Source organism: Hemiscyllium ocellatum, chromosome 22, assembly GCF_020745735.1.
Source record: "Hemiscyllium ocellatum isolate sHemOce1 chromosome 22, sHemOce1.pat.X.cur, whole genome shotgun sequence".
Classification (NCBI taxonomy): domain Eukaryota; kingdom Metazoa; phylum Chordata; class Chondrichthyes; order Orectolobiformes; family Hemiscylliidae; genus Hemiscyllium; species Hemiscyllium ocellatum.
The window spans coordinates 53919070-53943061 of NC_083422.1; the positions used below are offsets into that span (position 1 = coordinate 53919070).

General features: G+C 46.2%; 1 protein-coding gene across 5 annotated transcripts in view; it reads left to right on the forward strand.

Annotated features, from left to right (window-relative positions):
- Positions 1-23992, forward strand: part of LOC132826362 (CREB3 regulatory factor-like) — a 167682-nt gene that overhangs the window by 95294 nt on the left and 48396 nt on the right. For all 5 annotated transcript variants that reach the window (XM_060842235.1, XM_060842234.1, XM_060842233.1 and 2 more), the window contains 2 exons: positions 6630-6755; positions 15421-16426. In XM_060842235.1, the coding sequence (XP_060698218.1) occupies positions 6630-6755; positions 15421-16426 (1132 nt within the window). The remainder of the gene's footprint in view (positions 1-6629; positions 6756-15420; positions 16427-23992) is intronic.

A 23992-nucleotide genomic window follows, 5' to 3' on the forward strand; every position in this document is an offset into this window, starting at 1 on the left:
CTGCTCAGTGAGCTGCCTGGATGGGGATCACCTTTCTCTGGATGGTATGAGAATGTGCAATTTTCTTTTAGTCATTCACCGGATTTGGGCATTGCTGGCTGGACCAGCATTTTGTTGCACATCCCTAGTTCCCCGTAATGACTGGCTTGCTCAGCTATTTCAGAACGTAGTTAAGAGTCCGTCACATTGTCTGGAGTTGCCTGTAAACCAGACCAGCTGATGGATTTCCTTCATTTAAAGTGAGCTAGATGAATCAACAATGGTCGTCATTACATCATGAACTCCACACTTGCATTGAATTCAAATTCTGCCATCTGCTGTGGTAACATTCGAACCCTGGGTCCCCCAAACCATTTCCTGGCTCGCTGCATTGATAATTCAGCAACAATTAGACTACCCCCTTCAATGCTCCCTGTCTGGGCTGACAGTGGCTGCTTTAGGTTTGCAATGAGGCTATTTCATTAGGGAGCAACAGCCACGGCTGACGTTGTTGACCCCAAAGCAGTGTAGCACAAGGCAGTCCAGAGTGTCAGGTTTCTTCTCCACCAAATATAGTTGAACCTCTTCCTCTGGCTACTTGCCAGAGCACCTGCAGAAGCTGAACAAAATAACAAACCCCACTTAGCAATTGCTGCAGTGTTTCCTGGAGAATAGTCCGACCTGCTGCAGCTCAACTCCAATCAAACCAGGAGGAAGTTGTAGTTTCTATCGGTTTTATTTTGGCTTGCATCGTCTAATAGACCTCCTGACCTCAGTCTGCTTTTGGTTGCAAGTATGAATGTGTTTGTCTGTCTGTCCGATGTGACTAGTTCCTATAGCTCACAGGGATCCCAAGATATTTACTCATTCAAAGTTGACCTTTCCAATTGCCTCTTCCATATTATGCAAATGAGAATATTTTTGAATGTTTTTTAAGGTTTTGCGTTGGAGGATCACATGGCATTGCTTGATGTGATCAATTTACCTTGCTGCAGACGACAAGCTTTGTGTGATATTTAGTTTCAGCAGAGGTCAAAGCTGAAAATGTGTTGCTGGAAAAGCGCAGCAGGTCAGGCAGCATCCAAGGAACAGGAAATTCGACGTTTCGGGCAAGCAGAGGTCTACAAGATACCTACGGAGGTGAATTGGAAAGCAGTGTTTGGCAGGGTGCATAACTTGTAATGAAGGAAGTTCAAAGGAAGTTAAGTAGGTACACCAAGGAGGAAGAAGCAGGCGATTCTGATGGTGTAAAAGGAAGTGTGAGTGAAGGGGCTGTGTAGAGCATAAAGGCTAAGAGACTGGTTTTGTGCTCTTGAGTTCTATATGTCTTTGAATAAAACTGAGATGAATTGCCCAATAAGGGACTATCATTTTCCAATTTAACATTAAACATCTTGAAGTGCTTCAAATCCATTGAAGTGAGAATATATTGTTGTTGTGGGTGGGCAGGAGTAGAAATAGGGTTTAATGAGCCTCTAGATGACTCTGAGTCATGTTGTGATGCGACTATGATTGTATTTGGCAGGTAAGAGGACTTTCCTAGAAGGTTAGAACTGGATACAGCTCTGAAGCCCCATCTACCTATTGGTTACTAAACATTTATCCAAAAGGGGTTTATTTTTAATAATTGTAGGTTGCCACTGTTGATTTGTTACCCATTCCAAATTACCCTATGAAGTGAGTGGCTTGCTGGATCATTTCAGAGGGCAAATAAGAGTCAATCACATTCTGGAGGCCTGTCTGGGCAAGGACAGCAGATTTCTTAAAATAGAACAAAACTGCAGATGCTGGGATACAGATCATTCGGCAGTTAGGAAGGCGAATGCAACATAGGCGTTCATTTCAAGAGGGCGTGAAAACAAGAGCAGGGATGTACCACTGAGGCTGTATAGACCACATTTGGAATATTGTGAGTAGGTTTGGGTCCCATATCTGAGGAAAGATGTGCTGGCGTTTTAGGGAGGTCCAGAGGAGATTTGCAAGAATGATGCCAGAATGAAGGGCTAGTCATATAAGGAGTGGTTGAGGACTCTGCATCTGTACACAGTGGAGTACACCTGTTCACTGCAGCCATTTGCTCATTGGAGCCAGTCCGGGCTAAGTTCCCTGGGCTGATCCTGGGAATGGAGGGACTTTCTTATGAGTAGAGGTTGAGTAAGTTGGGCCTGTACTAATTGGAGGTTAGAAGAAGGAGAGGTGACCTTATAGGATTCATAGGGAACTTGAAAGCTTTCAATGCAGAGAAATTGGTCCTAGACTCTCTCTGCCAAGGAGAAACAAAGAGCATAATCTCAAACTGGGGGTTGCTCATTTAAAACATTTAATTCTCTGAAAGTTATGGATCTGTGGAATTCTTTACTGCAAAGGTTGTAGATATTGGGTTGTTAAGTGCATTTGAGGTTGAGAAGCAGATTTTTTTTTCCTGAGTAAGGAAATCAAAGGTAGTGGAGAATAGCCAGGAAGTGAGTTGAGGATTATCTGATCGATAGTGATCTACCTGAATGGGGGAACAGTCATGATGGGCTGAATGGCCTACTTCTGCTCCTACATCTTATGGTGTCACCCTGCAACCTTTACTGCTCTGTTAAAAAAAAGACACTTTAGGATTGACAGTGTGGGCAACCTGGCCTTCTCTAGACTGCTTTGTGGCAGGAACTTGCTTTAACCTCGGAGAGGGGTTTTACTGGACTTTTCTGATGCCATTTACTGCTCAGATTAGCCCGCAATGAGGATTTCATTTGTGATCACCTACGTTTGGAAATGGTGCTCTGAGGTGTTAGTTATCACCTGATGTGCAAAGGAATGCAGGTTGTCACCCGGTTATTAACACAAAGTGATGATGGGGTTTCTGTACTATCAGGAACTGAGGAACACAAAGATATAAACACATGGAAACTAGGAATAAGAGAAGACCACTCAGTCCTTCAAATGATCATGACTAATCACCCAACTCAGTAAGCTGTGCCCACATTCCCCTCATAGATCCTTTAGTCTGCAGAACCAAGTATTATCTCCTTGTTTAAAACAATATTTTGGCTCTAAATACTTTCTGTGGCAGTGTTCCATAGGCTCATCACTCTTTGGGTGAAGATTAGAGTGGTGCTGGAAAAGCACAGCAGGTCAGGCAGCATCCAAGGAGCAGGAAAATCAACGTTTCAGGCAAAAGCCCTTCATCAGGAATTCCTGCCCGAAATGTCGATCTTCCCACTCCTCGGATGCTGCCTGATCTGCTGTGCTTTTCCAGCACCACTCTATTCTTGACTCTGGTCTCTAGCATCTGCAGTCCTCACTTTCGCCTACTCTCTGGGTGAAGACATTTCTCCTCATCTCAGTAAAGTCAGCTGAGGGGCAGATTGGGAAGAGTTGAACACTTAACATACCGATCATCTGGCAATCCTGAGACAATCCAGCCAAACTTGTCTTGATTCCAGTCAACCCTCATTGAAAATCATTTGAAGCCATTTGTCTGTGACCTGTCTTGTGCTCACAATCCCACGCATAGACTAGAAAACAACGTTCAGCCTCAACTCTTCCAGTTTTAGATCTCAAATTACTGGTGTGAACTTAGAAATAACTATGCAAGGAGCATGTCCTGGATCAATAAATTCACCTTTCGAAGCAGGTTTTAATCCATCAAGTCTTGAAGGATTTACTGTAAGCATTTATGCAGCTTACTGCCGTATCTTCCAGTCCTCTTTCCCCTTCTCAAAACACTAACAATTTGCATTTTGATAGCACCTTCAACTAGTGTAAGAGAGAGCACACAGAAAGGGTGCTGTACTACTAAGAGATAAAAAGGTTTACAAGGATGTTGCCAGGGTTGGAGGGTTTGAGCTACAGGGAGAGGCTGAATAGGTTGGGGCTATTTTCCCTGTGGTGTTGGAGGCTGAGGGGTGACCTTGTAGAAGTTTAGAAAATTATGAGGGACGTGGATAGGGTAAATAGACAAGGTCTTTTCCCTGGGCTGGGGAGTCCAGAACTAGAGGGCATTGGTTTAAGGTGAGAGGGGAAAGATTTAAAGGGGACCTAAGAGACAGCTTTTTCACGCAGAAGATGACGTGTGTCTGGAATGATCTGCCAGAGGAAGTGGTGAAGGCTGGTTCAATTAAACCAATGCCCTCTAGTTCTGGACTCCCCAGCCCAGGGAAAAGACCTTGTCTATTTACCCTATCCATGTCCCTCATAATTTTCTAAACTTCTACAAGGTCACCCCTCAGCCTCCAACACCACAGGGAAAATAGCCCCAACCTATTCAGCCTCTCCCTGTAGCTCAAACCCTTCAACCCTGGCAGCATCCTTGTAAACCTTTTTATCTCTTAGTAGTACAGCACCCTTTCTGTGTGCTCTCTCTTACACTAGTTGAAGGTGCTATCAAAATGCAAATTGTTACATCTGGATGGGTATATGAATAGGAAGGGTTTAGAGGCATATGGGCCAAGTGCTGGCAGGTGGGACTAGATTACTTTAGGATATCTGGTCGGCGTGGATAAGTTGGACCAAAGGGTCTATTCCGTGCTGTACATCTCTATGACTCTATGATCCCAAAAGCTCAAACAGAGAGATGTGATAAGCCTCTTTTTAAGGAGAGAGGAGTGTTTTAGGAAGGAGGTTCCAAGGTTCCAGGTCAAAGCGATCGCCCATGTTGGCACAGAGAAAACCTGGGCAATTCAAAGCTGGAGATGGAGGGACAGAATTCTCTGCGAGTTGTGTGGGTGGGAGGAGATTACAAAGATGGAGCAGGTGATTTGAGCAAAGGATGAGAATGTTTAAGTCTGACCTGTTGCTGTACCAGGCGCCAATAGATTGTAATGCAAACGTAGTTCAGCTGCTGTGACCTACTTTCAGATTTCTGAAGGACTCACTGTCTGCTTTATTTTTCTTCGTAGTTTGCGACCACTGACATTATCTGTTATGTCCCTGACTGTCAGCGATGGCCACAGCCTTTAAAAGGATAAACAGGGTAAAAGATTAAGGATTACAAATTTGTCGAGACATACCTGATTTTCTTTGAGAATTTTATGGAATCATAGAATCCCGACAGTGTGGAAGCAGACCATTTGACCCATTGAGTCCTCACTGACTCTCTGAAGAGCATCCCACCCAGACCCTATCACCCCACATTTCTCGTAGCTAACCCACCCAGTCTGCATATCTCTGGACACTATGGACAATTTAGCACAGCCCATCCTCCTAACCTGCACTTCTTTGGAAGATGGAGCACTCTGAGGAAACCCACACAGACACTGGGAGATTATGCAAACACCACACTGACTGTTGCCTGAGGTTGGAATTGAACCCAGATCCCTGGCACTGTGAGGCAGCAGTGCTAACCACTGAGCCACCGTGCTACTCTCAATCTGGATCTTTCCATCCACCTGAGAAGGCAGAGCGGGACAAAGTTAAATATCTCGTTCAAAGGCCTTTTGATGGTAAAGATAAAGTCCCAATTTCCAAAAGGATTATCAAGCTGTTCTTTCATTAGACTGATGGTGAGGACTTATGAAGGACCTCCTGATGAGTCGAAACATTGACTATCTTGTTCCTCGGATGCTGCCTGACCTGCTGGACTTTTCCAGCATCACCCTGTTTGACTCTGACTCTGCAGCATTTGCAGTCCTCACTTTCTCCTGACGATGAGTTTACCTGAGAGTGCGAGTGCTGAGGTTGATAACTTGATGGTGACCTTAGCCAGTGTAGGAATTGATTCTGCGCCATTGACATTGTTCTGCATCCCAAAGCAGCTGTCCAATCAACTGAGCTAACAAGATAGGGTGTGGAATCTACTGAACTGCCTGAAGATGTAGGATGGGGAGCAGGTTCCATTGAGGCATTCAAGAGGGCGTTGGGTGATTATTTCAGCAGAGACTATGTACGGGAGTCACAGGGAAAAGGCAGGGCTTTTGCAGGCGGTCACGGTGGTCATTTGAAGAGCCTACACTGAATGGCTTCCTTCCCATGGCATAGTACGTCTGTCATTCTGAGAGCTGACAGCCAACCTGCATTCTGGTCTCTGCATAGGGGTCTGCGGGTTGAGCTGTGCTAGAGTGTCACACACCAGGACACATCTGAAAACTGAGTGAATGACTCCCACTATCCTAGATCCCTGTTCATCCTGTAGTTAAAGCAGCAAAGTAAAGCGTCCTGCATCATCATTTTCAAAATATATGTCATATCCAATTACACATGATGCTTTTAATCCAGCTCTAACTATCTCCTAGAAGTATGAGTCACCGTGATGCTGCCACGGTAACCTGCAAAGCCCTGTAGTGCTCTTAAGTGCGTGGAGTGTAGCAAGCCTTTCCTTTGTTGCATCAGTTAAGCATGTTTTTGCTTTCTGTGCTGGTTGCAAAGGATCCTATTGTCAAAAGACTTGCTGCCAAAGAAGATCAGGGAGTAAGAGCCAGCAAAGGGCTAATCTAATGGAGGCTCACCTCAAACTGCAGCCAGGGTGTGACCAGATTGCTTTAATCCTGCCAGGATTTACAAAGCAAATCACCATTCTGCCTGACAAAGGATTAGCAAGTAGGTGATTCTGGCATCAGCAGTTGCTTTGCTCATGATACGTTGGGGGCAGGCACTGTAAATGTGTATTTTTTTTAATGAGTGCATCTAGTTGTGATCTCTAATGATTTTTATCCTCTTTCCCTCAGCCCAATGTTAGTGGGATGGAACCTGCCTTCGGAGATGCTTTTCGAAGTTGCTGCTTCTACTCATCCTTGGACCAGACTGTTGCTAGCCCAGACAGCAGTCCGAATTCTGGCTTCCTGTATGAACAGGTGTGCACACCGCAAACGGTCTATTTGTAAAATCTCTTCTTTAGACAGTAGGTTAAGAATCCCACAAATCAATGGTCAATAAAGTGTGTGCACTGCTACCCATCTAAACTAATAATAGTGCTTCTGCAAATACATCTGTGTAAAATATATGTGTGAGCAAATATCTGAGAATCCTGCAGCAAAGGAAGAGATTACTTAGTCTGTAGTGCCTGTGTTAGGTTTTTAGAACCATCCAGTTCTACTTCCCTCTCTCATTGTCATGGTTCATTCCACACAGGATCCACTCCCTGTGTAATAAAGGAATTGCCGCTCATGTCTTTGTAAAATCTTTCTCCCCTCGCCTTAAAAATATAGCCCCGAGTATTGAAACTAACCCCCACCCCAAGGACAAAGACGTTACCTATTCACCCTATCTATACCCCTCATGACTTAATAAAGTCTGCTAGATCACCCATAATCACCTACATTCCGGTGGGAAAAGACCCAGCCTATTCAACCTCTCCCTATAGCTCCAACCCTAGTAACTTCATTATAAATCTTTTCTGAACCCTTTCAAGTTTCACAACATCCTTCCAATAGGAAGGAGACCAGAATGGTGTGCGATATTCTTAACATGGTCTAACCACGTTTGTTGCATAATGTGTTGTATAACCTCAATATGACCTCCCAACTCCTATCCTCAATGCTCTGACCAATAAAGGAAAGCATACTGAATGCCGCCTTCACTATCCTATCTGCCTGCGACTCCACTTTCAGGGAGCTATGAACCTGCACTCCAAGGACTCTTTGTTCAGCAACACTCCCAGGACACTTACCATTAAGTGATTCGATTTCCCAAGATTCAACACCTCACATTTATCTAAATTAAATTCCATCTGCCACTCCTCAGCCCATTGGCCTATTCATTCAAGATCCCATTGTAATCTGAGGTAACCTTCTTCACTGTCCACTACACCTCCAATTTTGGTGTCATCTGCAAACTTATGAACTATACCTCCTCTGTTCATATCCAAATCATTTATGTAAATGTCAAAATGCAGTGGACCCAGCACTGATCCTTGTGGCACTCCACTGGTCACAGGCCTCCAGTCAGAAAAACAACCCTCCACCATCACCCTCTGTCTTCTACCTTAGAGCCAGTTCTATATCCAAATGGCTAGTTCTCCCTGTATTCCTCAAAATCTAACCTGGCTCACCAGTCTCCCATGGGAAACCTTGTCGAATGCCAGTTGCCATAACTTGTGTTTTTTTTAAAAGAAAAGGAAAATATTCTCGTTATTTACTGAAGGATTGAATTTTTATTTTCCAAGATCAATCAATAACTACAATTTTAGCTAAGCCCCGAACAAACAGCGGAAATTGCAGGAGAAACTCAGTAGGGCTGGCAGCATCTGTGAAGAGAAGGCAGCGTTAATGTTTCGAGGCCAGTGACCCGTCTTCAGAGATTTGTTTCTGATTTCTAGCATCAGCAGTTCTTTTGGTTTTTCACTGAGTGAAACAACTGCACAGAGGCTGGTATCCCGTTACCAAGTCATGCTTTATTTATTTGTTCACCGTATATTGGCTGTGGCCAGCCAGCTCAGAGTCAGAATCCCGAACTGAGAAAATTCTAAATCCCGAACTGAGAAAATTCTAAATCCCCTGTTTATACATTTTTTCTTTTTTTTTACACTGACTGTGGCCCAGCCAGCACAGTCAGTCTCCTAAACTGAGGAGATCTAATCTACTCCTGTGTTTTTTTTTCCTTTTTTTTTGTTTTTCTTTCCCCCCACCCCCACTACTGCCTAACAGCTGTAATACTTATGTTTTTACCCCAACACCCGTATCGTGTGTGTGCAGCTATGAGACACAGTGAAAGACAGCAGGTGTATAAATCTTTCTTCATTTTCCGCCATTTATGGCCTGTTTATGGCCAGTTTGGCCAGGCCCAGGAGCAGACCCACAAGGAGGTCTTCAGACCTGCCCTCCCTCCTCCGCACCGGGTGCCCGAAGATCAGGAGCGTGGGACTGAAGTGCAACCAAAAGCAGAGGAGAAGGTTTTTGAGAAAATCAAAAAGGGAGTGCAAACGCCCACACCCAACATACACATGGTCCACGGACTCCACAGCACCACAGAACAAGCAGTTGGGCTGGGAGTCCGTGAACCACCGCAATCTGCGGTTGCAGGGGACTGCTGCGTGCACCCTCCACCCCAGATCCCCAAGAGAAAGGGGGAGGACTCTGGCGTAGAGGGCCCTCCACTGGGGATCCCCACCACCCGGTGGCAAATGGGCACAGCAAGGCGTGATCCCCTGTTTTTTTTTTCTTTTTTTTGCTGCGTGATTCTCCTGGTTATATTTTTTCTTTTTTTTTCTCTCCCCCACACTACTGCCTAACTGCGGTAGTGCTTATTTTCCCCAGCACCCATGGTGTGTGTGAGCAGGTGTGAGACCCAGTGAGAGACACAAAGTGCACAAATCTTTATTTAATTTCCACCACCAGGAAAAAATAGGAAAACACCCGAGTGGCAGGTAACAAGCAGTGCCCTTCACACCAAAGGGCAAAGCTGTGTGATCAAAAACAGTGAAGGGGAGGGCAGGGACTAAATCAAAATAGCGTTGGAGGGGGAAATGATGCACTCCACTCCCTGCGGCGCCCACCTCTCCCTGAACAACTCCAGGGTGTTGGTGGACACCGCGTGCTCCTTCTCCAAGGACACCCAGGCCCTAATGTAACCGCGGAAGAGGGGCAGGCAGTCGGCCCTAACGACCCCCTCCACAGCCCGCTGCCTGGACCTGTTTATGGCCAGTTTGGCCAGGCCCAGGAGCAGACCCACGAGGAGGTCTTCAGACCTGCCCTCCCTCCTCTGCACCGGGTGCCCGAAGATCAGGAGCGTGGGACTGAAGTGCAACCAAAAGCAGAGGAGGAGGTTTTTCAGAAAATCAAAAAGGGAGTGCAAACGCCCACACCCAATATACACATGGTCCACGGACTCCACAGCACCACAGAACAAGCAGTTGGGCTGGGAGTCCGTGAACCACCGCAATCTGCGGTTGCAGGGGACTGCTGCGTGCAGCACCCTCCACCCCAGATCCCCAAGAGAAAGGGGGAGGACTCCCGCGTAGAGGGCCCTCCACTGGGGATCCCCACCTCCCGGTGGCAAATGGGCACGCCAGGGCGTGATCCCCTGTTTATTTTCTTTTTTTTCCTTTTTTTTTTTCTCTTCCCCCACACTACCGCCTAACTGCGGTAGTGCTTATTATTTTTATCCCCAGCACCCATGGTGTGTGTGTGCGCAGGTGTGAGACACAGTGAGAGAGACAAGGTGTACAAATCTTTATTCAATTTCCACCACCAGGAAAAGTAGGAAAACACCCGAGTGGCCTGTGACAAGCAGTGCCCTTCACATCAAAGGGCAATGCTGTGTGAACAAACAGTGAAGGGGAGGGCAAGGACTAAATTAAAATAGCGTTGGAGGGGGAAATGAAGCACTCCACTCCCTGCGGCGCCCACTTCTCCCTGAACAACTCCAGGGTGTTGGTGGACACTGCGTGCTCCTTCTCCAAGGACACCGGGCTCTAACGTAACCGCGGAACAGGGGCAGGCAGTCGGCCCTAACGACCCCCTCCACAGCCCGCTGCCTGGACCTGTTTATGGCCAGTCTGGCCAGGCCCAGGAGCAGACCCACGAGGAGGTCTTCAGACCTGCCCTCCCTCCTCCGCACCGGGTGCCCGAAGATCAGGAGCGTGGGACTGAAGTGCAACCAAAAGCAGAGGAGGAGGTTTTTCAGAAAATCAAAAAGGGAGTGCAAACGCCCACACCCAATATACACATGGTCCACGGACTCCACAGCACCACAGAACAAGCAGTTGGGCTGGGAGTCCGTGAACCACCGCAATCTGCGGTTGCAGGGGACTGCTGCGTGCACCCTCCACCCCAGATCCCCGAGAGAAAGGGGGAGGACTCCTGCGTAGAGGGCCCTCCACTGGGGATCCCCACCACCCGGTGGCAAATGGGCACAGCAAGGCGTGATCCCCTGTTTATATTGATCAGCCAGGGCTTCCCGATTGGCCCAGGTTAATCCCAATCGGGATCTCGTACTCCATGAGATCTGCCTGGTTCCAAGCACTACCTTCAGCTAAGCCCTTATGTGCTGAAACCTAGAATCATTGCAAGTTTTAGTTCCTCAAGCTTTAAATGGCACATTCAACACATAAAACCACGACATATGTAGCAAATGTGTTGCCAATCTCAGTCACGCAGTCCTTTAGAACTCTGTCTTCCTCATGGAGAAGTTGATAAAATCGTGAGGAGCACAGATAAGGTGAATAGTCAAGGTCTTTTCCCCAGGGTAGGGGAGTCCAAAACTAGAGGGCGTATGTTTAAGGTGAGTGGGGAAAGATCTGAAAGGAATCTAAGGGGCAAATATTTCACACGAGAGGGTGGTGTGTGTCTGGGACAAGCTGCCAGAAATGGTGGTGGAGGCCCCTACAATTACAACATTTAAACAGCATCAGGATGGGTATGTGAATAGCAAGGGTTTAGAGAGAGATTGATAAACATTCTGACGGCAATAGAACATTCTGGAGGGCTTTTGCCCAAAACATCGATTTTCCTGCTCCTTGGATGCTCCTGACCTGCTGGGCTTTTCCAGCACCACTCTAATCTAAACTCTGATTTTCCAGCATCTGCGGTCCTCACTTCTGCCTTAGAGAGATATCGGCCAATTGCTGGCAAATGAGACTAGCTTGATTTAGGACATCTGATTGTCAGGGATGAGTTGGACTGAAGTGTCTGTTTCTGTGCAGTCCGTCTCTGTCTGTAAGAAGTTCAGATTTTTTTTGGCGGGGGGGGAGGGGGGTGGTGGGATTTAATCTTATCCCCAGCTGACAGCAGCACTGTTCGCAGATGTTTGCAAAATCCCAGTGACAGTCTGGATGAATGGTCATGATCTAGCGAAGTAATGGGAACGTTTGCAGCAACTGTATTTTTGTCAATTTTCAGCCTCTGGATCGAGGTCATGCCCAGTTTAATGTTCAATCCGAATGTTGTGAGTGGAACCGAATTATGGGTGGGAACAGAACAGCTTCGTTTGCAGTGACCTCCATCCCTATCCCACCCCAAACTGTCTTTCTCGCCACCTGTATTGCATTTCTGCAGGAAAATAAATATTGCAGTACATCTTTCTTACCAATAGAGAAAACTATTGCCATAACTTGCTGCAGTTGCTATTTTAGGATCATAAATAGCCATTACATACAACTGTACAGCAAAACAAAACTTAATGTTCAGAAGTGCAAAGAGATCTTTGACCTGCTTCTTATTTATTTGTTTTTCCTTGGTTCCCAGGCTTTTTTTTATTATTTTCTTTGAAATTTTATTTTAAACAAACAAACAAGCTGGACTAGACAGGCTAAGCCATAGAAGGATGCTCCCAGTGACTGGAGAGTCTAGAACCAGGGCTGACAGTCTGAGGATACAGGGTAGGCCATTCAGGACTGAGGTGAAAACAATGATTGTAGATGCTGGAAACCAGATTCTGGATTAGTGGTGCTGGAAGAGCACAGCAGTTCAGGCAGCATCCGAGGAGCAGTAAAATCGACGTTTCGGGCAAAAGCCCTTCATCAGGAATACAATTTCTCCACCCTTCAGGCACTCTGCTTGTATTCCTGATGAAGGGCTTTTGCCCGAAATGTTGATTTTACTGCTCCTCGGATGCTGCCTGAACTGCTGTGCTCTTCCAGCACCCCGAATCCACATTCAGGACTGAGGTGAGGAGAAATGTTTTCACCCGGAGAGTGATGAGCCTGAGGAACTCTCTGTTACAGAAAACGGTTGAGGCCAAAACATTGTACGTTTTTCAAGAAAGAGTTGTATGTAGTTCTTGGGGCTAAAGGACTCTGAGTATGGAGGGAAAGTGAGAACAGGGTACTAACTTTGATAATCAGCCACGAACTGCCAAAGGAAGAGGTGGATGCAGGTACAGATAAAAAGTCCACAGGATATTTAGATAGGTTCATGAATAGGAAAGGTTTAGAGGGCTAGTTTAGTTTGAGATTGTGCTTGGCATGGACTGGTTGGGCAGATTTGTCTGTCTCCGTGCTGTATGACTCTATCACACTGAGGGGTCTGTCTCCGTGCTGGATGTCTCTATCACACTGAGGGGTCTGTCTCCGTGCTGGATGTCTCTATCACACTGAGGGTTCTGTCCCCGTGCTGTATGTCTCTATCACACTGAGGGGTCTGTCCCCGTGCTGTATGTCTCTATCACGCTGAGGGGTCTGTCTCCGTGCTGGATGTCTCTATCACGCTGAGGGGCCTGTCTCCGTGCTGGATGTCTCTATCACGCTGAGGGGCCTGTCCCCGTGCTGTATGTCTCTATCACGCTGAGGGGTCTGTCTCCGTGCTGTATGTCTCTATCACGCTGAGGGGCCTGTCCCCGTGCTGGATGTCTCTATCACGCTGAGGGGCCTGTCCCCGTGCTGTATGTCTCTATCACGCTGAGGGGTCTGTCTCCGTGCTGTATGTCTCTATCACGCTGAGGGGCCTGTCCCCGTGCTGGATGTCTCTATCACGCTGAGGGGCCTGTCCCCGTGCTGGATGTCTCTATCACGCTGAGGGGCCTGTCCCCGTGCTGTATGTCTCTATCACACTGAGGGGTCTGTCTCCGTGCTGGATGTCTCTATCACGCTGAGGGGCCTGTCTCCGTGCTGGATGTCTCTATCACACTGAGGGGTCTGTCTCCGTGCTGTATGACTCTATCACACTGAGGGGTCTGTCTCCGTGCTGTATGTCTCTATCACGCTGAGGGGCCTGTCTCCGTGCTGGATGTCTCTATCACACTGAGGGGTCTGTCCCCGTGCTGTATGTCTCTATCACGCTGAGGGGTCTGTCCCCGTGCTGTATGTCTCTATCATGCTGAGGGGTCTGTCCCCGTGCTGTATGTCTCTATCACGCTGAGGGGCCTGTCCCCGTGCTGGATGTCTCTATCACACTGAGGGGTCTGTCTCCGTGCTGTATGTCTCTATCACGCTGAGGGGTCTGTCTCCGTGCTGTATGTCTCTATCACGCTGAGGGGCCTGTCCCCGTGCTGTACGTCTCTATCATGCTGAGGGGTCTGTCTCCGTGCTGTATGACTCTATCACACTGAGGGGTCTGTCTCCGTGCTGTATGTCTCTATCACACTAAGTGGTGGCACAGGCTCATTGAGCAGAATGGGTTACTACTTGGTTTTATTTTGCTTTTTTTTCCAATCTTTGGTGTTACCACAGCGATGAAATAAAGGCCTGCACAGCTAGATACTACCTCACTTTTACACCTTTGTGCAAAAGACCTTTTTCTGCAAAAGTTTCTTAGACATTTGCTTAGAATTTACAAAAGAGCCAGGGTCAACATGTGGAAAACAGATATGTAGAAAGACACCTGTAGGGATCTGGAGAGAGCTGCCTGAATGAGTAATGGAAGCAGATTTAATAGAAACCTTCAGAATGAAATCCGGTAAAAAGGAAAGATTTACAAGTCATTTACAGGGAGAGAGCAAGGGACTAATTGAATAGGTTTTTCAAAGAATTAACATGGGCCTGATGGCCGCATTCTGTGTTGGTAGATTTCTCGCTTTTGTACGGATTTGTTGTGTTTGTAAATTCCCATCTGAACTTGTGCCCCAATTAGATAAATCCCTGTATTCATTAAAATCATCTTGGCCCGTTCCTTGTGATTGTTCACAAGAATGTCAAGAGGAAGTTATTTAACATTTGCTTAGAAATCATAGAGCTGAAAATCTAAGACCTATTTCACATTCAGCAGTATTCCATGTGTTACCCTGATAGGATAGGGGTTAATGTCTGTGTCTGCACAAACTGGATTACCCCCTTTAAAGGTAAGCCATGCTTTCTGCCTCTAAACACCTTTCACTTGTGGGTCATGGTTGTCCACTGGCCCAGTATTTATTGCCTGTCTCTAGTTGCTCTTGAGATGATGGTGAGCTGCCTTATTGAACCGCCACAGCCCATGTTCTGTAGGTAGATCCCACTGCTGTTAGGGAGGGATTCCAGGACTTTGACCCAGTGACAATAAGGAGTGGCAATATATGCCCAAGTCAGAATGGTGAGTGGCTAGAGGGGAACTTGAAGGGGGTGGTGGTCCAGTGTAACAGCTGCCCTTGCCCTTTTAAGTTGTAGTGCTGGAAGGAGTTATCTAAGAATCTTTGGTGAATTTCTGCAGTGCATCTTGTTGATAGTACACACTGCTGCTACTGAGTGTCAGTGGTGGAGGGAATGGATACTTATTGATGTGGTGCCAATCAGGCGGGCTGATTTGTCCTGAATGGTGTGAAGCTTCTTGAGTGTTGTTGGAGCTGCATCCATCCAGTCAATTGGGGAGTATTCCATCACATTCTGAACAGCTGCCTTGTACATGGAACTTACTTTCCCCCAGTCTCCCACTGGAGTAACTTCAGACCATAGCTCAAAACCAGTTGAGTAGGTAAATTCACACTTTACAAAGTACTCCTAACCATCTCACTGGACTTGGGCAAGGATGGCCTTTCTCCCTTGCCCAGTCATAGCGATGACTTACCTCTGCCAGGTGGTATCATTGTCAGCTCAAGATGTCAGGAGTTGGTGGCAGGGATTGAGGGGGGAATGAAACACACTCAAGATATTAATTGTACTTTTTTCAATCCTAGGAACGTCAACTGGCTTATACAAATAGCTCCAGAAATGATCTGCTAAGTCTGAATTTGTACAGGAGTCCTGTGAAAGAGAATATAGAGCTGTTGAGTGACCTGGTGGATGATGAACCATCTGACAGCGACAGATGTGAGCGATGGGATATATCAGCTTTAGAAGACTTTACCAAGTACACCAAAGCGGATCTTTGGAATGACAAGGAGTTGGACCTGTTGGGTTTGGACGAGCACACAAGTCCTTATCAAAACGAAGCCGAGATTTTGCGAACACCAACGTTAGCTGAGCTGAATGCTGATGACTCGCAGCTTGTTGCTGATGCTTGGTGTCTTCTTCGACCTGTGAAGGAGGCTTCCCCGTTCTCTGGTAAACCTGACAGTGTTTGCAGAACTGCAGGAAACCCTAAAAAAGGCAGCTGCATTGATCCTTTAATCGATCCTGACTTCCAGGCAGAAAGCACTGCTTTTCTTCAGAAAGGGGAAGACCAGCAGAGCCATTTGAGAAGCAGCAAGTCCTGTATCAAAAATCCTGAAATACCATTGAACTCTGGAAACAATGACCTCAGTGACCAAACCAGCAACTCCACAACATCTGTTGACTCTGCATCAAACCCAGAGGAAGGAGCAATTCATAACAAAATAGGATCAAATTCTTGGAAGCATCAAAGACGATTAGCGTCCACAGAATTGGGGGACATGGGTGCAGAGAAACCTGACTTCAATAAGGGGGACGGTCTTGTCTGTACCCACCCAACTGCATTCCCCAGCTGGTCTGCCCGACAGGCAAGTGGGGGACAAAGCCCTGAAGCTGGAATTGAACTGAAGAGCCAGGAGCACAACTACTCCCTCTTCAGCGCTGAAGGCCTGGGATTGCACGCCAGTGAAGAGAGGTTGGAGCCAGAGAATGGCTCGGACAGTGAGCAGGATGACAGCGAGAATGAAGACGATGAGGAGGAAGATGATGATGAAGATAAGGACGACTTCAGCGACTACCTTTCGGAGGCCGGTAGGTTCACTGTGTAAACAAAAATATAAATTACTGGAAACGTTCAGCAGGTCTGGCAGCATCTGTGGAGAGAATTCCAAGTTAACGTTTCAGGTCGAGTGACCCTTTCACAGGACCCTTCTTCGACCTGAAATGTTAACTCTGATTTCTCTCCATAGATGCTGCCAGACCTGCTGAATTTTTCCAGCAATTTCTATTTTTGATTTACAGCGTCCACAGTTCTTTCTGTTTTTATCTAGGCTGAGGGTAGATTTGCACTTTGTTCTTGACTTTGAGCAGCTGGCGTTTATATAATGCAATGACTATAGCAAAGCAGCCCGAGGCATTTTGCAAAAAGATAATCAAGTTTAAAAAAAAAACAAAGTCACACAAGGAGACCTTTATATGATTACTAAAGCTCGATCAGAGAGGAATGTTTGAAGGGACTCTTCGAGATGGAGGTGGAGGATACTGGAGGCTTTGGGAAGTATGAGGGGTGGAATTCCAGTGCTGAGATTCCTTTGAAGTCTCGCCTTTTACTTTTAGATATCATTTCGTAGTTGGGCATCTTGAATGGAGCTGACCACACAGGGGCTGGGTTGCAGAAAAATGGCCCAAGCGATGGATAGAAGCATTGTCAAACTGCTCTTGTGGAAGCTGACATAGTGAGCAATTGGTCTCATTGCTCTCAAAGTTGTGTTTCTGTTTTCCATGCAACAATCTCAGCTCAAGTATTCATGGGATGGGCCAGCATTTGTTGCCCATTCACTGGAGAAGGTGGTGACAAGTTGCAGCATTGAAATACTGTGGTCCTTGGGGTCTGGGTTAGACCCCCTACTGTTGTTGGGGGGAGGAGGGGTGCGGGTGGCGGTGTTCCTGGATTTTGACCCAGGAACATGAAAATATCAAAGTCAGGATGGTGAGTGGTTTGGAGGGGACCTTGCAGGGGTTGGTGTTCCCTTATGTCTGCTGCACTTGCCTTTCTCGATGGTAGAGGTCATAGCTTTGGAAGATGCTATTGACAGAGCCTTGCTGAATTGCCTCAGTGCATCTTGTAGAGGGTACACACTGCTCCCACCATGTCGTGGTGATGGAGGAAGTAACGGTTTAAGGGTACCAATCAAATGGGCTGCTTTGTGTTGACTGAGTATATGTTTAAGTGATTCAGTGAGATCAATCCCCAACATGACTGTCACTCTCCTTAAATTGCCACTGGCTTGAGTCATCAGAGAGGCAACCAGAGTTAGGTGGGGACATCAAGAGGTGTCAATATCAATGAGATGGGGGAGAAATTAGATGGTGAGAAGTATTTGAATGTTACATTAACTGATGATAAATAAGTTAGTTGTAATCTCTATACAGGTGGTAACTGTAGCATGTTTAAGAGAAACAACATTCCTTGGTAAGGCCCTAGGGAGTGTTGCTGAACAAAGAGACCTTGGAGTGCAGGTTCATAACTCTTTGAAAGTGGAGTTGCAGGTAGATAGGATAGTGAAGAAGGCATTTGGTATGCTTTCCTTTATCGGTCAGAGTATTGAGTACAGGGGTTGGGAGGTCATGTTGCGGCCGTACAGGACGTTGGTTCGGCCACTGTTGGAATATTGCGTGCAATTCTGGTCTCCTTCCTATTGGAAGGATGTTGTGAAACCTGAAAGGGTTCAGAAAAGGTTTACAAAGATGTTGCCAGGGTTGGAGGGGCATGGATAGGGTAAATAGGCAAAGTCTTTTCCCTGGGGTCGGGGAGTGCAGAACTGGAGGGCATAGGTTTAAGGTGAGAGGTGAAAGAGACCTAAGGGGCAACTTTTTCATGCAGAGGGTGGTACGTGTATGGAATGAGCTGCTAGAGGAAGTGGTGGAGGCTGGTACATTTGCAACATTTAAGAGGCATTTGGATGGGTATATGTATAGGAAGGGTTTGGAGGGATATGGGCCAGGTGCTGGCAGGTGGGACTAGATTGGGCTGGGATATCTGGTCAGCATGGACAGGTTGGACCGAAGGGTCTGTTTCTATGCTGTACATCTCTATGACATCAGCAGAGCTGAGTTTAGTGAAGACTGCAGAACTGCAGGAGGTGACCATGTCTTGGTCAGTAGAACCAGGAACACATCTCTCACCTCCCCACAGGTGCTGTCTATTCATTAAAGATCTGTGCCTCAATTATGTCGCCACTAACCACCGGATGTTAATTTGTAGGTACAACAAGTAATCAGGAAAGCTAGTAGAATGTAATGATTTAGTGTGAGGGGAATTGAATCTGAGAGTAGGGGAATCTGGATAAGGATAAAAGATGGCCTGCAATAGATAGCTATGGATTGGGGAGGACAGACTTGATTAAAATAAAGCAGGCTCTGGCCACAGTAGGTGGGAACAGTGGATGGGAACAGCTCCTTGCAGGGACACTGAATGGGAACAGCTCCTTGTGGGTAAGTCCACACCGGAGCGATGGGAAGCATTCAAAAGAGAGAGTACGGATCCAACACATAACCTTTAGAGGGAAATGCAGGAGCAATAAGTTCAGAGAACCCTAGATGTCTAGAACAATTCAGGAGTGGATGAGGAAAAAGAATAGGGCTTTTAGCAAGTCCAAAGGGAACAATTCAGCTGCAGCCTGAGAGGAATACAGGAAGTGCAGGAGGGAAATTAAGAAAGCAATTGGAAGAGCAAAAAGGAGCCATGAGAAACGACTTATGAATAGAATTAGGGAGAATCCCAAGATATTTTATACACAAATTAAAGGAAAGAGGTTAAGCAGGGAAGGAGTTTGGGACCGAAAGGACAACTTGTGTTTGGAGCAGCAGGATATTGTAAGGGTTTTGAGTGAATACTTTCCTTTGGTTTTCACTCTGGAAAAGGAGAATGTAGGATGGAATTCAGGGAAAGGAACTGAGAGGAACTTGCGTAGTTTGACATAGGAAATGGGGAGGTATTGGAGGCTCTGTCAAACTTAAAACTGGACAAAGCCCCATCCTGAGACAAAATTTTTATTCCTCTCTGGCCATGGGGGAACTACTAGAGGACTGGAGGACAGCTAATGGTTTTTAAGAAGGATGGTAGAGATGAAATTACAGACGGGTGAGTCTCATGTAAGGGATGGGGAAACTATATTGGAGAAAATTATGATGGAGTGAATTAATACCCACTTAGAAAGGGTTAATTAGGGATAGTCAACATCTCTTTGTCAGAGGGAGGTTATGCCTAGCAAATTTGTTAGAATGTTTTGAAAATGTGATTGAGTGTGTGGATGAGGAATAGTCAGTTAATGTAGTTTATATGGACTTTAGCAAAGCTTTTGACAAGGTCCCACAAGGGGGACTGATTTGAGAAGGATGAAGTACATGGAATTCAGGGAAACTTGGCGAGATGGATCAGAAGGTTGATTGGAGGCTGGTCTCTAGCGGTGCACCACACATCAGTGCTGAGACACTTACTGTTTCTTAGCTGTATAAATGATATAGATTAAAATGTGGGGGGAATGTTAAGCAAATTTGCAGGTGACATCAAGATTGGTACAGTAGTTAACAGCGAAGAAGATGGTTGTAAGTTACAGGAAGATATAAGTGAGTTGGTCAAACGGGCAGACCAATGGCAGATGGTATTTATTTAACCCTGATAAGTGCAAGGTGATACACTTTGGAAGAAGAATCAAGGCGAGGGAATATTCACTGAATGGCAGGACACTGGGTAGCTTAGAGGCACAGAGGGATCTTGGGTTAATTATTCACAGATTCCTGAAGTCGGCAGAGCATGATAGTGAATAGGATAGTTAAGGCGTATGGGACACTTGCTTTCATCAGTCATGGCACAGAGTATATAAGCAAGGAAATAATGTTGTACAAAGCATTGATCAGGCCACAGCTGGAGTACTGTATATAGTTCAAGTCACCTAACTACAGGAAGCATATGATAGCACTAGAGTACATACAGAGGAGGTTCACCAGGATGTTGCCTGGGATGGAAAAAATTAAGCTATAAAGAAAGACTGGATTGGCCTGGATTAGAATCATACGGCACAGAAACAGACCCCTTCGGTCCATCCAATCAATGCCAAACATAATCCCAAACTAAACTAGCCCCACCTGCCTGCGCTTGGCCCATATCCCTCAAACCTTTCTTACTTGTGTACTTCCAAATGTCTTCTGAACTTTATAACTGTGCCCACATCCACCACTTCCTCTGGAAGTTCCACAGAACCATTCTCTGTATTTAAAAAAAATTGCCCCTCATGTCTTTTTTAAATCTTTCTCCTCTAACTTTAAAAATATACCCCCTCATTTTGAAACTCCCCCACCCTATGGAAAAGTACCTGCCATTCACTTTATCTATGCTGCTCATTATTTTATAAACCTCTATGAGATTATTTTCTGTGGAGCAGAGCTGACTGGAGTGGTCATGATTGAGGTGTATAAGATGATGAAGGGTATGGACAGGGTGAAGAGAGAGCAGCTGTCCCCTTGGTTGAGAGGTCAATCATGAGAGGGCATAGGGTGAGGGGTAGGAGATTCAGAGGGGATTTGGGGAAAACTGTTTTCACTCAGCAAGTGGTGGGAATGCACTGTCTGGGCAGGTAGTGTACGCCGGAAACGTTATAACCTTTTCGAAAGTATTTGGATGAGCACTAGAGATATAACATATGTTACGTGTGCAGGAAATTGGGATGAGTGCATCTTTAGTGGTAGTTATGTAGGTAAGGGTTCGACGTGCTGAAGGGCCTTTTCTGTGCTGTTTGACTCAGAAGAGAAAATTGCTCTGGGTTGATCAGCCATGGTCATATTGAATGGTGGAGCAAACCCAAAGACCAGAGTGGCCGACTCCTGCCCCTATTCTCTATGGGTGTATGTTATGCTTCGGGGGCATTGATGGGACCAAATCTGTGTACAGACCTGGTCACTGTACTTACCGAAGAATGTTAGTGTATTGGAAGCATTAATGTAAGGTTTACTAGACTAATACCTGGAATAAGCAGATTGTCACATGAGGAAAGGCTAGACAGGCTGGGCCTGTATCCTCTGGAGTTGAGAAGAGTCAGAGGAGCCTTGCTTAAAACATATAAAATCCCGAGAGGACCTGACCAGCTGGATGTTGGTAGGCCGTTTCCTGATGTGGGAGAATCTAGAACTAGGAAGACAGTTTAAAAATAAGGGGGCACCTACAGTCAGTTTGGATATATCGCAATAGTTCTGTTCTCGGACAATCTCACATTATGTGAAAATCACGCAATAGCTGCACCATTTAAACTCATGGGACCAGAATCGCTTTATAGCAGTACAGGTAAAGAACGTACGCATTCTACAAATAACGGTCAAAATTCTTCACTCGTATTAAAGTCAATTTGCATTGAAGAAACACGCGCTATAGCAGAACCGACTGTATTTAAAACAGGTGAAGAGAAGGAATTATGACACTTGAGTCTTTGTAATTCTTTTCCTCAAAAGGCAGTGGATGTAGAATCTTTAAATATTTTTGAGGCAGAGGTAGGTAGCTTCATGATTACTCAGGGGATGAAAGATTCAATCAGGAGTATACAGGAATGTAGAGTTGAGGTTAAAAAAACTTGCACCCACACCTCTCCCTCACTTCCCCCCAAGGCCCCAAGGGATCCTTCCACATCCATCACAAACTTACTGCATCCGCTGCACCCGATGTGGCCTCCTATACATTGGGGAGACAGGCTGCCTACTTGCGGAATGTTTCAGAGAACACCTCTGGGACACCCGCACCAACCAACCCAACCGGCCCATAGCTGAACACTTTAACTCCCCCTCCCACTCCGCCAAGGACATGCAGGTCCTTGGCCTCCTCCATCGCCAGACCATGGCAACATGATGCCTGGAGGAAGAGGGCCTCATCTTCTGGCTAGGAACCCTCCAACCACAGGGGATGAATGCAGATTTTTCCAGCTTCCTCATTTCCCCTCCTGCCGTCTTATCTCAGTCCCAACCCTCAGACTCAGCACCGCCTTCTTGACCTGCAATCTTCTTCCCGACCTCTCCGCCCCCACCCCCTCTCCAGCCTATCACCCTCACCTTAACCTCCTTCCACCTGTCGTGTTCCCAACAATCCTCCCCCAAGTCCCTCCTCCCTACCTTTTATCTTGGCCTGCTTGGCACACTCTCCTCATTCTTGAAACGTCGATTCTCTTGCTCCTTGGATGCTGCCTGACCTGCTGCACTTTTCCAGCAACACATTTTTCAGCTCTGATCTCCAGCATCTGCAGTCCTCACTTTCTCCTAGTTAAAACCAGGTCATCCATGATTTCATTGAATGGGAGAGGAGGATCAAAGGGCTGAGTGGCCTTCTTTTGTTCCTTGTTTGTATGTTTGCTAACAGTTGCTCAAGGGATAGGTGCCTGGATTGCTGGAGGCCCTCAAAGGAAGTTAAGTCAGACCCAGTGACCCTGTGGATCCAGGATTGATGTGGGTTGGCACTGCAGTGTTGTCAGGATTGTTGCTGCACAAGTGGCTATTGGTGCTGATTAGTCATTGGCCATTAGTCCCCTTCCCAGTAGACAGGGCCCCCCCAACCCGACTTTACCCAGAAACTGTTGAGAGTCTGCCACGTTCAGGGGCGGCGGTGGTGGTGTTGTGGTAATGTCACTGCAATAGTAATCCAGAGACCCAGGTTAATGCCCCAGGGGATATGGGTTCAAATTTCAACATGGCAGATGGTGAACTTTGATCTCTATAAAAGTCCGGAGTTAAAAGCTAGCCTAATGGTGACCATTGTCGTAAAACCCCATCTGGTTCACCAATGCCCTTTAGGGAAGGATCTTACCCAGTCTGGCCTACATGTGATTCCAAACCCACAGAACGTAGTTGACTCAAGAACCGCCCTCTGGGCAATCAAAGATAAGCAATAAATGCTGCACCAGCTAGCAACGCCTGCATCCCATGAATTAATTTTTTTTTAAACATTTCGACCCTCACTGCTGAAAGAAAGCAAAATGCCCCCAGAATAGACTGTTATTCAACCACTTAGCAGCTGAGTTGGCCTAGTGATAAGCAGCCAGTGTGCTAACTTGCCTTTCTCCCTGTCTGCCCTTGCTATTTTGCTACCTGTCTTGCTTCCTACGTTGTAAAACTTAGATCATAATTTCCAAATCTCTCCAAGATTGAGGGCTTTCCCGAAATTGTGATTGGGTCTTCTGTAAATTCATTGAAGGAAATGGATTGTGATTCATAAGAGCCGTACAGCACTGAAACAGACCCTTCAGTCCAACTTGTCCATGTCGACCAGATATCCGAAGTTAATCTCGTCCCATTTGTCAGGATTTGGCCCAGATCCCTCTAAATCCTTACTGTTCGTGCACCCGTTCAGGTGATGGTCAGCATGTCCATCATTATTGTAATGTGGGACTGTCAGGATAGTGGGAGGTTAAATAGATGGACCCTGGAGTTTTCATATCTCATAATGTTTTGTACAACATAAGCAATGAAGATGTTAAAAGAAATAGAAATAAATGTGATTCATTTAGGTGGAAAAGTCCAACATCTACAGTATATGGACAGTGAGTAAATCTGAAATACATAACTGAATCTATTTTTGATATGAACATAATGAGCCATGGTGTCAAATTTGCTATGGTGTAA